Raw genomic sequence first — 13,966 nt, 5'->3', positions numbered from 1 at the left:
GGGAACCGCCATCGGCTGAACCTGCGTACGCGGCAGGTAAACAAACGGGCCTGGCCCCCCAGGGCGCTTACCCTGGCGAGTCGCGTGCCAAAGGTTGCCGATCTCTGAGTTAGGTATTAGTAAATATCTTATTTTATTGTTCTTGTAACCATTTTTGACTTTTATGTGACATTATTTGTACTCACTTAAAATCTATCTCTTTGTAGTTAATAAACTCGTTCTATTGTTTTTTCTAATTCAGTGTGTTCAAGTTGAAGTCTCTCCATTGGGGGTGACAAGTTATGTGAATATTATTCCCTTAAAGGAATAACAGATTCAAGAGATTTGTACTATTCAGAAGCAGGCTGGGCAGTACAAGACAGGTTTCTGGGGGAAAATCTGAAACTAGGGGAGTGTTGGGCTCACTAACCTAACCAAGGCTGGTAAGAGCCAGAATGTAACCGAAGTATGGCTGACAGGTTGCAGTTACACACAGACACTCAGGATGTGGCTTGCATGCTGGAAGGCTGTTTGTCAGTGGCCCAGGTGGGAGCTACTGCAGCAAGGCACTGTAAGGCACCCAAGGTTGCAGGGCAGGAATGACACAGCTACTCATTAATCTGGATTGTACCCTGGTATGTCACACACCCCTTTTAGCCATTCTTGTTCCACAGTGATCTGTTGTTTTCCATGGCCTAACCCTTCTGCCAGGTCACTACTCAGCCCATTTCCCCTTCCAGGGAAAACAAAAAAAGTCCAAAAATAGGACACTCAATATCTAATGGCCTTCAAGTCTGTCTCCCAACATTTATCTGGAACTTGTAATTCTTGGCCTCTTTTACATTTTTAACACTCTTGCACACACACCCTTGGTCTGGGAGAGGCAGGGGAACCCAAGCCCACAGTCTCCTCTGGGTTCCAGCCCAAAGACCCGGTTTTGGGTGGATAAGGACTGTTGGGTGGATGAGGACTCCTATACTTCCCTGAGCTGCTCCTACCTTCACCCTTCTTGCCGACATCTTCACCAGGTCTCTGAACTCTGCTAGCCCTACCTGCATCTATGGATCCTCACAGCTTTTCCTTGGCCAACTACAAAGGTACTTTCTCAAAGACAACTCCCACCCCTTTTCTGTAGCAGCTGAGACTGCATTCTGAGCAGTCCCTCTGTCTCTTCCTTTTAAAACCATCAATATCTCCCTTCTTCAAACAAGAGTTCCCATTCAGCCCTCCCTCTGGGTCTGGGTTTGTGTCTCAGGCCTCTTACCTTTGGATAGCCTGACCTTCCTTTCCTCAAGCAGGTGTTCCCACACAGCCCTCTTTCTGGAGCTGGTGTTTGAGTCTGACATCTTCCACTGGAATAGTCAGCTGAAAGGCTTTTGCCAGCTCCCTTCAGCTGAACACCCTTTATTATTTGCCTTTCAATCTGGAGAGTTCAGTGGGCCATCCTTCTCTTGTCAATGTTTGCCCTCCCTGTAAGGGAGGAGGTAGCCTTTATGCTGACCCCTTTCTCCAAATGTTTCAACCCTGAATGGTTGGGGAAAAGAGGAGCCTTGTCCTGCCCAGTCTGTCAGGCTCCTGGTCCCAGGCCTTTAAAGAAACAGTACCTATCTTGCTCCCAATCTTTGCTTATTCGTGGGACTGCTTCTTCTCTATTCCTATTCTCCACAGGTCCTTATATAATTTTTATTGGGCCTTTCAAAATCTGTAAAGGGCCATGTGAGGTGGTGGGGTGGGCTGAGCACTAGGCACTACTGCCCTTATGGGGTGGCCACCCTGTCACACTTGGTCTTAGCGGAATGTCAGGGCTGTCTTGATGACCAGATAGCCAATGAGTTTCCTTCATATTAACTTCAAGAATTTCCTATTAATGGGAATGGCTGAATTAGTAAGGGAGTGTGGGGCTGGGTGGCTTACAGACAGCAGTGTGGGAGCTCTTCACAAATCATGAAAAAAATTAAGGAATTCCCAGGGATTGTTTGAGTGCTCAGATATTTGGTAACTTGGATGGTCTATATCAGTGGTTCTCAAAGCCAGTCCGCTGCTTGTTCAGGGAAAGCCCCTGCTGGGCCGGGCCGGTTTGTTTACCTGCTGGGTCCACAGGTTCGGCCGATCACGGCTCCCACTGGCTGCGATTCGCCGCTCCCGGCAAATGGGGGCTGCGGGAAGCGGCGCGGGTTGAAGGATGAGCTGGCTGCTTTTCCTGCAGCCCCCATTGGCCTGGAGCGGCGAACCATGGCCAATGGGAGCCGTGATTGGCCGAACCTGCAGACGCGGAAGGTAAACAAACTGGCTCGGCCCGCCAGGGGCTTTCCCAGAACAAGTGGTGGACCGGCTTTGAGAACCATTGGTCTATATGGCCTCAGATATTGAACCAGATAGACATCTACATGTAAACACCTGCAATTGGTCAGCTCAGTCCATAGTAAAGGAGTGCTCTCGGATTCTTCAATGACACTAAGCTATCACACAGCAGCATCCACGAGTAATGCCTACTACCTTTGGCTTGCTGGAAACCTCTGTTCTATCTTAACAGATGATGACCAGACCTCAGTTATGTATGCCTTTGTCATCTCCTGTCTGGAATACAGCAATGCTGTATACTTTGGAGTGGAGCCATCAGCCTTTAGGAAACTCACACTGCAACATTCTGTACTTGTTCTCCTAACCAACACAAGCTACTGCAAGCACATCAGACCTATCCTCTGTTCTCTATACTGGTTTCCATAGAATATGGACTCAAGTTCAAGGTCCTAGTCCTTATCTTTGAAGTGTTCAATGGCCTGGTCCAGGCTATCTAAAAGATTACCAAAAACTCCAGTATCAGGAAGCACGGTTGACAGTTCTGCTTCTCGGGCACAATGGGACTCTCTACCACAAGGTTTAAGCTTATCTATGTAGTAAACAGAGTTTTCTCAGGGACCAGTCTGAAACTATTGAATGAACTCCCACAAGAACTAAGGACCTCTCCTTCCGCCTAAACCAAACACTACACTGAAAACAATTATCCCCCCTGACAAGAGGATGAGAGAGAAAGAACAAACCATGTGACAGATGATAGTCACATTGTGTAATGGACTACTGGAAGGTGCTCAGATATTACAGTGATAAGGGTTGTAGAAGAACCTATCTAGAATAGAATAGAATCTTCAGTATAGATAGTCCAGCTCATCAACTGCCTTTGAGCTGGCCCACTGTCTTTTGTATCTCTCTGTGTGTGTATCTCTGACTTCCTGTACCAGCTAGCCATGGGTAACCTGGTGATCTACGTTGTAACAAGCATCCTGTCTGTAATAGAATAATAAACCCCAGAGAATCAGTGCCTGCCTCTTTTTAACCAGAGGATCAAGGACTGTTTCAGATAATAAATTTCCATAGGAGAACGGGATATGGACTAGAGGCTAGCTTTAACAGAAGACACGCTGTTAACAAAGTGGTTTTCCTTGGAAGGAAATGTTTTGGTTAAAAAGGAAATTTGTATACTATAGAAAAGCAAATGAAGTGTCAATCCTATAATTCTAACAACAATTGAAGAGTTTTTTTGTCAGCTAGAAATATTTTAATATCACTATAGATTCTGTGAACTTCAAACTAATGTCTAATCAGTCAATATCATCTTCCTAAATTATTTAGTAAATGCACAAAGATAGATCAGACGTTTGATAATACCAGAAGCTCAGCAGTGGGTAAAATTGATTGAATGCACTTTGAGCATGAATAAAAGAGTTTATGATTTATTGACACTCTGCAGATTAATCTGAAGCCACACTGAGCAGTGAAGCAGAGTAGTAAGCTTGATTTGTAGGAACTTTAAGAACAATCTGACAGGAAGGAAGAAGAGTTGGATCATGCTTCTTGACATAAAGCATTTTTTGGTAGTTTCCAGTTATTTTGTAAAGTGTTATATGTAAATGATGGAAATTGTTTTGTGATGAGTCCTTTAATGCAGTGCCTATTGTAGTTCCATTATTCAGTTTAAACTATGAAGCCTATCACTTTAAAAATATTAAAGAGTATATAGAAAATTGAAAAAAAAAATGAGTAATCCAGACTTACCATATATTATTATAAAGTTGGTAATCAACATGATATGTTAATAATTACTGTATATGGCTACGAATTGATCATTCATCACTGATAATACAAATTAATCAGATTTAGCAATCTAACCCACTTTTTCAATTTTCTGAACTCCATCTTTAAATTTTACCTCATGATATTAAAGGAACTTAATCCTGACATGAACATGAACTAAAAACTCACATTAAAACATCACTGAAATCTGGATTTGAATTTTGTGACTTTTGATTCCATAGCTTTTCTTTCCAATTTTAATCCACCAATGTGTTTTGTTGTGAATGGGCCTGGATAAAAAATTGGATTATTTGTGTTCTGTCTACATAAATGGGGTTTAGATAATACTGAGAGATTTGTGTCAGTTTCCAGTGAATTTTAGATTTGAGCTTGTTTATTCAACTTGTACTACATTAATCGAAAAATATACAAGGTAAATCCATTGTAACAAGTAATATGGACGTAGGGATCATGGGAGCAGTCATGCAATAATAGTTATTAAAAGTGTTTGTGATAAAATATATTTTAATCTTTCTATTTTGTTGTTGCATGAGTATGTGGTGAGGCAGTATTGAAATGGTGATAGGTGAAAAGTTATCTTTACAGAGGATATATATGAGATCCAACAAGAATATCTGGGATTTACGTTTTGCAAATACATAGTTCTTCACAAAGAGGGATTTCACAGAGCATGCATAAAGCTTCAAAATACCATGGCAAAAAGGCAAACTTAACTTAATTTATCTGAACGAGTACCACACTATATAGACAATTAAGCAGTTTAGCTGGGTCTCGTAATTGAAAACAAATGTTCTATTTGAAAATCCTGCAGAATATTTCTATTTGATGGATCATCTTGAAAAATGTAATATTTTTGTTCAGAATTTGGTGGTATTCATTTGCATTATAAAATAATATAGAAGAAAACATTTTTAAATGGAAATATGGAATGCGTTTTGCATTTTCAGAATAGAATAACAGTTGCAAATTTGATACATGATATGTCATAACATTAACTTTGTCTTTGCATAGCAATAGCCACACAAAATATTATTTTAATATCTGAATGCAGTCTACCAATGCAAGAAAAATAATGTAAATTACACATGGTCACAATATATAACAGAGCAAAATCTCCAGATGTAGAAGGTAAGAATAAACAAGAACACAGTGGATAAGTTTCAGGGAGAATGATTGAACACAAGGAAACTCAGAGGCTCAGGGAGTAAGTTTGATTTTTATTACAAAGGTCAAGTGTCATAGGCCAGAGAGAAGAGACAAGTCTTGAAATAGGATTTTGAAAAAGTCAGGGAGTCAATTAAACACAGAGAGACTGTTCCAGATGATAGAGCAGCATGAAAGAAGAACATACCACCAACTGTGAAGAGACGAGAAGGGAAAACAGAAAGAAGTGTGATATTTGAGGAGTATACAGAACAATCTGGAAAATAAAAACAGGTGAGGTCAGAAAACCAGAGTGTGAATCAAAGGAAAATCTTAATGACTGAGGACCATATTCAGACCTTGTATAAGTGGGTGCAAACCTGTTGACCTAAGTTTAGCTGAACTGCTCAAACCAGTTCTGAATTTGGCCTGTGGAGGAAGATTTTGTTTCTTGTTCTGAAAAAGACAGGAAGTTAAAGAAGATATTGGGAAATAGAATTTTATATTCCCATTTTTAAATACAGCAGAGAAAACACGTGGCACTTTGTTTTTTAATTAATTGAAATTCAGGAGTGGGGACACAGAGACAACCACAGATAGCTGGCCAGCTAATCTAAATATAGTATCTATAGCACTTGCCATCTGATTGCAGGCATTGAAAATTGCTCTTCTATGGTCCAGCCTCACCAGCTTGTCTTGAAATGAAATGGTTTTCTTATGTTCTGGGAACTGTGGTTCAAATGATCTACTGTCTTCCCAGATGACTATTATTATTTACATAAGAATGACCCTACTGGGTCAGATCAAAGGTCCATCTAGCCCAGTATCCTGTATTTCAACAGTGGCCAGTGCCAGGTGCCCCAGAGGGAATGAACAGAACAGGTAATCATCAAGTGATCCATCCCCTGTCGTTCATGCCCAGCTTCTGGCAAACAGAGGCTAGGGACACCGTTCCTTCACATCCTGGATAATAGCCATTGATGGACCTCTATCCTCCATGAATTTATCTAGTTCTTTTTTGAACCCTATTATGGTCTTGGCCTTCACAACATCCTCTGGCAAGGAGTTCCACAGGTTGATTGTGTGTTGTGTGAAGAAATACTTCCTTTTATTTGTTTTAAAGCTGCTGCCTATTAATTTCATTTGGTGCCCCTAGTTTTGTGTTATGAGAAGTAGTGAACAACACTTCCTTATCTACTTTCTCTACACCAGTCATGATTTTATAGACCTCAATCATATCTCCCCTTAGCCGTCTCTGTTCCAAGCTGAAAAGTCCCAATCTTATTAATCTCTCCTCATATGGAAGCTGTTCCATACCCCTAATCATTTTTGTTGCCCTTTTCTGAACCTTTTCCAATTCCAATATGTCTTTTTTGAGATGGGGTGCCCACATCTGCACACAGTACTCAAGATGTGGGCACACCATGGAGTTATATAGAGGCAACATGATATTTTCTGTCCTATTATCTATCCCTTTCTTAATTATTCCCAGCATTCTGTTCACTTTTTTGGCTATCACTGCACATTGAGTGGATGTTTTCAGAGAACTATCCACAATGACTTCAAGATCTCTTTCTTGAGTGGTAACAGCTAATCTAGACCCCATCATTTTATATGTATAGTTGGGATTATGGTTTCCAATGTGTATTATTTTGCATTTATCAACATTAACTTTCATCTGCCATTTTGTTGCCCACTCACCCAGTTTTGAGAGATCCTTTTGTAGCTCTTCACAGTCTGCCTGGGTTTTAACTATCTTTAGTAATTTTGTATCATCTGCAAATTTTGCCACCTCACTGTTTACCCCCTTTTCCAGATCATTTATGAATATGTTGAACAGCACTTGTCCTAGTACAGACCCTTGGGGGACACCACTATTTACCTCTCTCCATTCTGAAAACTGACCATTTATACCTACCCTTTGTTTCCTATCTTTTAACCAGTTACCGGTCCATGAGAGCACCTTCCCTCTTATCCCGTGGCAGCTTACTTTGCATAAGAGCCTTTGGTGAGGGACCTTGTCAAAGGTGTTTTTTTTTTTTTGTCTTTTCAAGTGGCCAGAAATCTTCTAGATGCCTGCCAGACAAGTAAAGACATGGCCACAGGCCAAAAGAGCATACCATGCTGGACTGAGGTAACAATCTTGTCTTAGCAGATAAGATTGGGGGGGAAGAGGAGAAACACAAAGTAGACAATAAAATGACATGATTGCTCTGTTAGGCACATACATCTTGATGGTTAATGTTTTGGGTTCTTCTGAAATTATCAGCCTTCCCCCACCCGCCCCCCCGATGTGCAGTGAGTGATATGTAAAGGAGAAAGTATGAAAGGCTACATCCTTAGATTTCATGCAGTCAGCATGAATAGCACTTAAATAATACACCATAGAAAATATGAAATAAAAGCTCAATTACTAAAAAATTAAGATTTTTTTGGTTTTGGAAAGCTTGTTAGAAAGAAAGTTAATATTTAATATAATTTACAACCCCCCATTCTGAGAAATCAAGACCCGAGTTCTGTCTCACAAGCTGAGGTATGGTCAAAGAGTCTTAAAGAGATGGAGAAAGCATGAGACTGCATTTTGGTCTGACTTTCTGTTTCCTGACCTTCTGTTTCTCGTCCCCGCGCATCTTGTTTGGAGGACTACATCAGATGGTGAAAAGCCGTACAGAAAGAAAACAAGGCAGTCAGAAAGTGATGAAAAGACCAAAACATTGAAGGAAATGGAGATTTGGGCATCATCAGCATTGAACTTCTACTTAAGGCTGAATTTAAAGTTAATGTGGTTACAGGCAATCATAGAGGTAGAGAAGAAGAATTGGCCAAAGAAGAAGCACTTGAATTGTGGAATTGTCACATGAAAGAGGAGTATTTAATAACCATCATCACCAACAGCAAGAACCAACAGTAGTTGGAGAGGTAGAAATGAAACCAGAACAGCTAAATGCCTGAGAAGTTCAGCAAACAATGCCAGATTGGGCATGTCATGCTTAACAGTTTTAAAAGTAAGGTCACACCAAGGTCAGGATGGATGATAAGAAGGAGTCCTAGTTAGGCCAGAAATCATCTCCTTCTCTTTGTGGTTCTCCTTCTTTTTGTGGTTCTCCACCAACTCTTTTCCCTAGTTTTCCATGAGACTGAATTCATCCTAAGTGCAGAGCTCTGCTCAGATCTTGGGAGTGGGAAGAGTGTATCTCCACAAACCTGCACCACATAGCCTTGGCAATAGTTACAGCAGCTGATACAAGAGGCAGCTGTTCTACCTCCACAAGCTTTATACCAGTGAAGAGTTCATCTATGCATGGGGAATTCATTGCTGGTAGCCTTCAGGCAGAGTCTGTCCACTTTGCACTGGCTCTGTGGGTCAAAGGGTATGTCTACATTGCACACTAAGCCCAAGCTCTTACTCAGGTTTGATCTCAAATCCCCCTTCTAGCCACACACATATGACTATGATTTCAATCATCATGCATGCAGGACCTTTGTCTTAGGATCCTGCTTGGGGGATAGGTCAGAGCCCCAAGTCCCTCTGTGACTTGAATGCAAGTCTTATAATTTTGCAGTGTGGACACAGATCTAGCTGCAGACCTGAGTCAGAAGGTGAGTGTAGTGCAGCATGAATGCTTTGGCATAGTTGTGAGACCTGGATCCAGCAATTGTAAGTCCAGATTTGCAATGCAGCATGGATACTCAGGTGTGGGCTTGGAAACATGAGTCCACAAGCCCTGGTCCCACAGACCTATGTTTACAGTGCAGTGTAAACATTTCCAAAGTGGCTTGAGTTGACTGGAGACCACACCCTGTCCCCAGTTTCTTCCATTCCATGTGATCATTATTCAATACAAAGTTGAACAATAAAAATAAATCTACCAAAGTGAAGATGGTTTAAAAAAGGTGGAAGAGGTGAGAATGCCTGGAATAGTCACAACTCTGACATGGCTTTTGGAGACCATTGTGAATCCTGGCTGCTGTATGTAGACCATAGTTTGGGACACAAGGCAACAATCTGTATCCAGCTCCAGCACATCGTTAGAAGTATATGGGGACCAGAGTTTTCATCCTGTGAAAAAATTTGCATTTGGAATGTCATGTTTTAAAAAATCAGTTTCAGCAGCCAGCTCCTTGTCTACCTGGTCAGCTCACCATCTGGCAACTTGCCTGCCTGTTAAGCAGGCAGCCCAGGGATCCTGCTGCCTGGGAAGCCAGGAAGCCCAGGGAGTTGGCTAGCTGAGTAAGTACTACTAAGGAAACAGGACAGCTAGGAAGCCTGCAACCCAGGAATTCTGGCCATTTAGGCAACTGGCCAGGTAGGTAGCCACCACTGACTGGGCTGGGCAACCGACCCACCTGCAGGCAGACAGCTAGGGAGCTGTCCAGCCTGTGAGCCAGCTTCCCAGGTAGTCTGGGGAACCTAGTAGTCCAGAGGCCTGCCAGGCATGGAGCTGGGCAGCTGGGAGGGCTGGCAGGAAACTGGCTAGCCTACCTGCTGGGTTTCAATCAAAAGTTTTTACAGAATCTAATTGATAGAAAGTTTTGATTCAGCAAATCAGCATTTCCCAACACAAAACTGTTCTGCTGGAAAATTCTTGACCAGCTCTTTTCAAGGTGGGTTAGCATTCAGAAGTTTATAGAGCATTGTGGACCTGGCTATTTTAAGCTCCTTCCCCAATTTTCACCCACAAAGAGTGGTGCCATTTGGTTTCTTGAAACACTTTTTAGCATGAGTGTGGTTTTCTGAATTAGGGCTTCAGAGTTTACTTCTTCCTACTGTGGGAGTTGCATTCCATCCCGAAGTTTATGCTCTCTGTCCGTAGGGTTGGACCCCGTGGCTCAGGGATTTAGGCACTCTCATTGGAACAACTTGAGCACTGGAATTTCCTCCCTCATGCATTCTGCCCAAGTCCAAGTTTGGTGATTATTATTTTTAAGGGTACAAGTCAAGATTTGTTCACTCTGGCTTTTTCTTAATTTGTGCCCTCAGCCCAAGGGTATCCCATCGATAAGATAGGTGGCTGGTTTGTGCTAATTGCTAGACAGATGTTGATTTTAATGTCTGTAAAGTGCTTGGCTATCATGAACATAGATAGAATATCAATAACACAAATAAACAGCTTCATTTGTACTTCTTCCTTAACTTTAAGATTTTATTTTTCCCTTGTTGTTACAACTGAAGTCCTTTGCTTAACTGCCCAGCTATGTCATATACATCAAGTCTAGGAAGGATTTGTTTCTCCATTTAATGTTTTACTTATAGGAGTTACAAGTTTATAGATACCAGCCCCTAGTGTTATGATACTATTTTAATTTAGAAGCAGATGACCGTTATTTCACTATAAGCCTTTTCACAGATTTATAGAGTCATAAACCTGATGGTGCTTTAGGGATGCTTTCAAAGGAGAGCAATGAGAAACATTAGTGGGAATGTTTGAAAGAAAAGTGTTGCTGGATAGTCTAGAAGTTGTTTCAGATTTGTAATAATTTTGGTGGTGAATTTGAGTGCTTATCCAAGTGACTGATAGTGTAGCCATATGGCATATTGTGTATATCTTCCATGCAAGCTTTGCCAGCATATCCTGCCAGTACTCCTCAGTTCTGACAAAAAGAAAAATTGTGTATGCAGTGGTGGTGTAGCCATGTCAGTCCCATGATATTAGAGAGATAAGGTGGGTGAAGTAATATCTTTTGTTAGACCAACCTTTGTTGATGAGAGACACAACCATACTGGGAAAGTGATTGTTTCCCAGACCTTAAGAAGAGCTCTGTGTAAGCTTGGAAGCTTGTCTTTCTCACCAACAGAAATTGGTCCAGTAAAAGATATTAACTCGCACACCTTTTCTCTCTAATAAATAAATAAAAAAAATCTTGACATTCCAATCCAGGCTTGCCATAACCAAAGACTAACAATTGTGCCATGGATTTCCAACATGGAAAAAATGCCCACTGCTGCCTAGATTGACCAAAATCACTACACATGTTAAAGGTTATGGCTCACTTGAAAATAATAATCTCTTTAATCCCTCCCTCACTATACAGTACTTTTTTTTCATTTACTAATATCATCTTTGTGGGAATTTTAGTAAGGCATCATTTTACTGTTCATTTTGCTTTAGCCTGATTTTGCATCTTTCTTTTTCCTATTTGGATAGAATTCTTCGCAGCCATAATAGCCTGTTTGATAATGATTATGTGTGTAGTTCTATGTTTAAACAATGCTCTGAAGGGGCTCTGAATGTACTCTTTCAAATGCCCCAAAAGCAGATAGCTTAGAAGCATATTAGAAATGCAAAGTGTTGAAACTTGACAATAGTAATCAGTTTTGCCTTGTCTCTAAAATAGTCATGTCTACCTCAGTAGTAAACATATTTCATGTATAATAAATATCTTCCTACATTACTAGAGTTGCTCTATGATCATCTATACTCTTATCTGATTACCTAAAATGTTGAGAAGGGACATCAGTCAATACCACTGGAAAAATGCAATGCCTAGCAGGCTTTATGATTTTAGAAACAAGATAAAAGCTTTATGACTCAAAGAAAACAATCAAATGCTTTTTTGTAGCCACAAGCATCATATTTACTTAAAGGATTGTGACTATAAAAGCAAATATCTCTTACAGGAAGCCAGGACAAAAGCTGTCAGAGAACAGGGTAGTAAATAGCTCTGAAATTGTTTTCTCTGCTTCATTTCAAAAGCTTAAGGCTAAGAATGTTTGACCTTTTACAAATGGAATGGTTTCCTGCAGGTCATGGTGCTGTACTGAATGCTGATGGTTATGTGGAACTTGATGCAATCATCATGAATGGTAAAACTCTCGCTGCTGGCGCAGTCTCCTGCATCAGGAACATTTCTAATCCGGTGACATTTGCTTGTTCAGTCTTGGAAAAGGTAGAGAACTTTTATTTTCTTTATCTGTGCAGTTTTAGTTCTAATGTTTCTTGACAGGGGGACAAATAAGATTGTGTAATTGTTAAAAATGATCCAGAAAATGTAAAAGGGTCAGGGAGAGAAATGTTAAGTTAAACAAATAATCTAACTAATCACATCTGTTGTCAGTCATTTGTCACCACGACAGATTAGTGAAATATGTAAGGTGTTTCAATTGAAAATTATATTATTATTTTAGCATTAACAATTTAATTTTTAATGCATTTTATGCTGATTAAAGGCCAAAACTTGGTCCCACTGAGGTCAATGGAAGTTTTTCTGTTGACCTCAGTGGGATCAGACTTGGCCTTAAGTGTAGACAATTTTTATTTTTTGGTTTGTTAATATTTCCTATGTAAACTAATGCTTTCTTCCATACTGCCCCTGATGTATGGAACTAATCCATTAAAGACGTTGCTTGTCTTCCTTCAAATTGCTCCTTCCGACCTACAAAACCTACAAAAATCAGCCAGCTGATGATGACTAGGTTGTGCAACAGTGAAGGAAATATTTATTTATCTATCTATCTATCTGCATCATGACCCCTGTCACTCTCTGATTGCAACTAACCATGGGAGACACCAAATCTGACAACATGCACTGAGAACACAGTAGAAATAGACATAGATGTCATCATAAAGGACACCTAAAGTCATCAGTTTCAATGTGGAAATATTCTTTGCAGAGAAGGCTGATGTTCTGTCTGGTATAAAAGCATATATCATGCTTGCAAGAAACACAGAGAGAGACAACAGCCCCAAACATCCCTGGAATGTATATTTCTGTGAACATAAAAAGCAACATGTGTGGCAGCACAATACTTGTACCAGACAAAAGACAGGGGAAAACCACTACTGCGAAACACTGTGGTACAAAGGAATTGATCAAATCGCAGTAGTTTCTGTTTACAAGCCATCAGCTGAACAGTTTGCATGGCCAGCCAACTTTCTCCTGTCAGAAAAACCATGCCTTGTCATAGGGGACTTCAATAGTCACAACACCCAACAATGACAATAATAAGGAAGAATTTGAGAAGTGGGCAGCGACAAACAACTTGATCTTGCTCTGTGATTTCAATGACAAATATACCTTCCAAAGCACACGATGGAACAAACTGTACAATCCCAACGTACCCTGTGTTATTCATCAAAATACAGGCAACTTCAAAAAGGAGGTCATGGCAGCAATTCCAAGGTCAAAGCATAGACCAATGAAAGTGCCATTAGAGGCTATAGTACAGCCCAGGAAAACAAAGTATCTGCTGAGATTCAGCTTTAGGAAGGCCGACTGGGACGCCTTTACCTCTGAATTGGATTAATCCATCTGTCATATTACTCTGGCACATGAGCGTTATGGAGAATTTGTCTCCCTGGTGTGGAAGACTGCCCCAAAGTACACCCCTCTGGGACACTGGAAATTATTTGTACTTGGGCTTTCAGAACAGACCAGAAACAATCTAAAAAATATTGAGAACTGTTTGACTTGGATCCGTTTGGAGAAGAAACCATTGGACTGAGGAACATGCTTATATGAGAGAATGGAAAGGATCAGTGTAGCCATTGCAGAGAGATGGTTGCAACAACAAACCTGTGCTGTAAAGCCTGGGCTAACATTTGTAAGCTGAACTCTCATGGACAAAACCCCAAACTCATTGCCACAGTCTCTCACAGACAAGTTGCACACTAACTCAGCCTAAATGGTAAGCCAGCCACAAAGTAAAACAGGAAAAGAAACAAGTTAAGCAGGAATGTTGTCCACTCCTCAGATAGCAAAGTGCACAATGAGCAACTCAACACTAAGACACTTATAATAGCCATGAAAACTC

The 13,966-nt window shown here is 40.7% G+C and overlaps 1 protein-coding gene across 5 annotated transcripts in view; it reads left to right on the top strand.

Moving 5' to 3' along the window:
- The window catches only part of LOC128834874 (isoaspartyl peptidase/L-asparaginase-like), a 253,892-nt gene that overhangs the window by 56,214 nt on the left and 183,712 nt on the right, over positions 1 to 13,966 (top strand). For all 5 annotated transcript variants that reach the window (XR_008444511.1, XR_008444512.1, XM_054024027.1 and 2 more), the window contains exon 3: positions 11,960 to 12,102. Coding sequence is in view for 3 of the 5 variants with exons in the window: in XM_054024027.1 (XP_053880002.1) it covers positions 11,960 to 12,102 (143 nt within the window). In the remaining 2 variants the exon portion in view is untranslated. The remainder of the gene's footprint in view (positions 1 to 11,959; positions 12,103 to 13,966) is intronic.

Source organism: Malaclemys terrapin, chromosome 3, assembly GCF_027887155.1.
Source record: "Malaclemys terrapin pileata isolate rMalTer1 chromosome 3, rMalTer1.hap1, whole genome shotgun sequence".
Lineage (NCBI taxonomy): Eukaryota > Metazoa > Chordata > Testudines > Emydidae > Malaclemys > Malaclemys terrapin.
The sequence above is the reverse complement of the archived record's forward strand: the minus strand, read 5'-3'. Positions and strand labels throughout refer to the sequence as shown.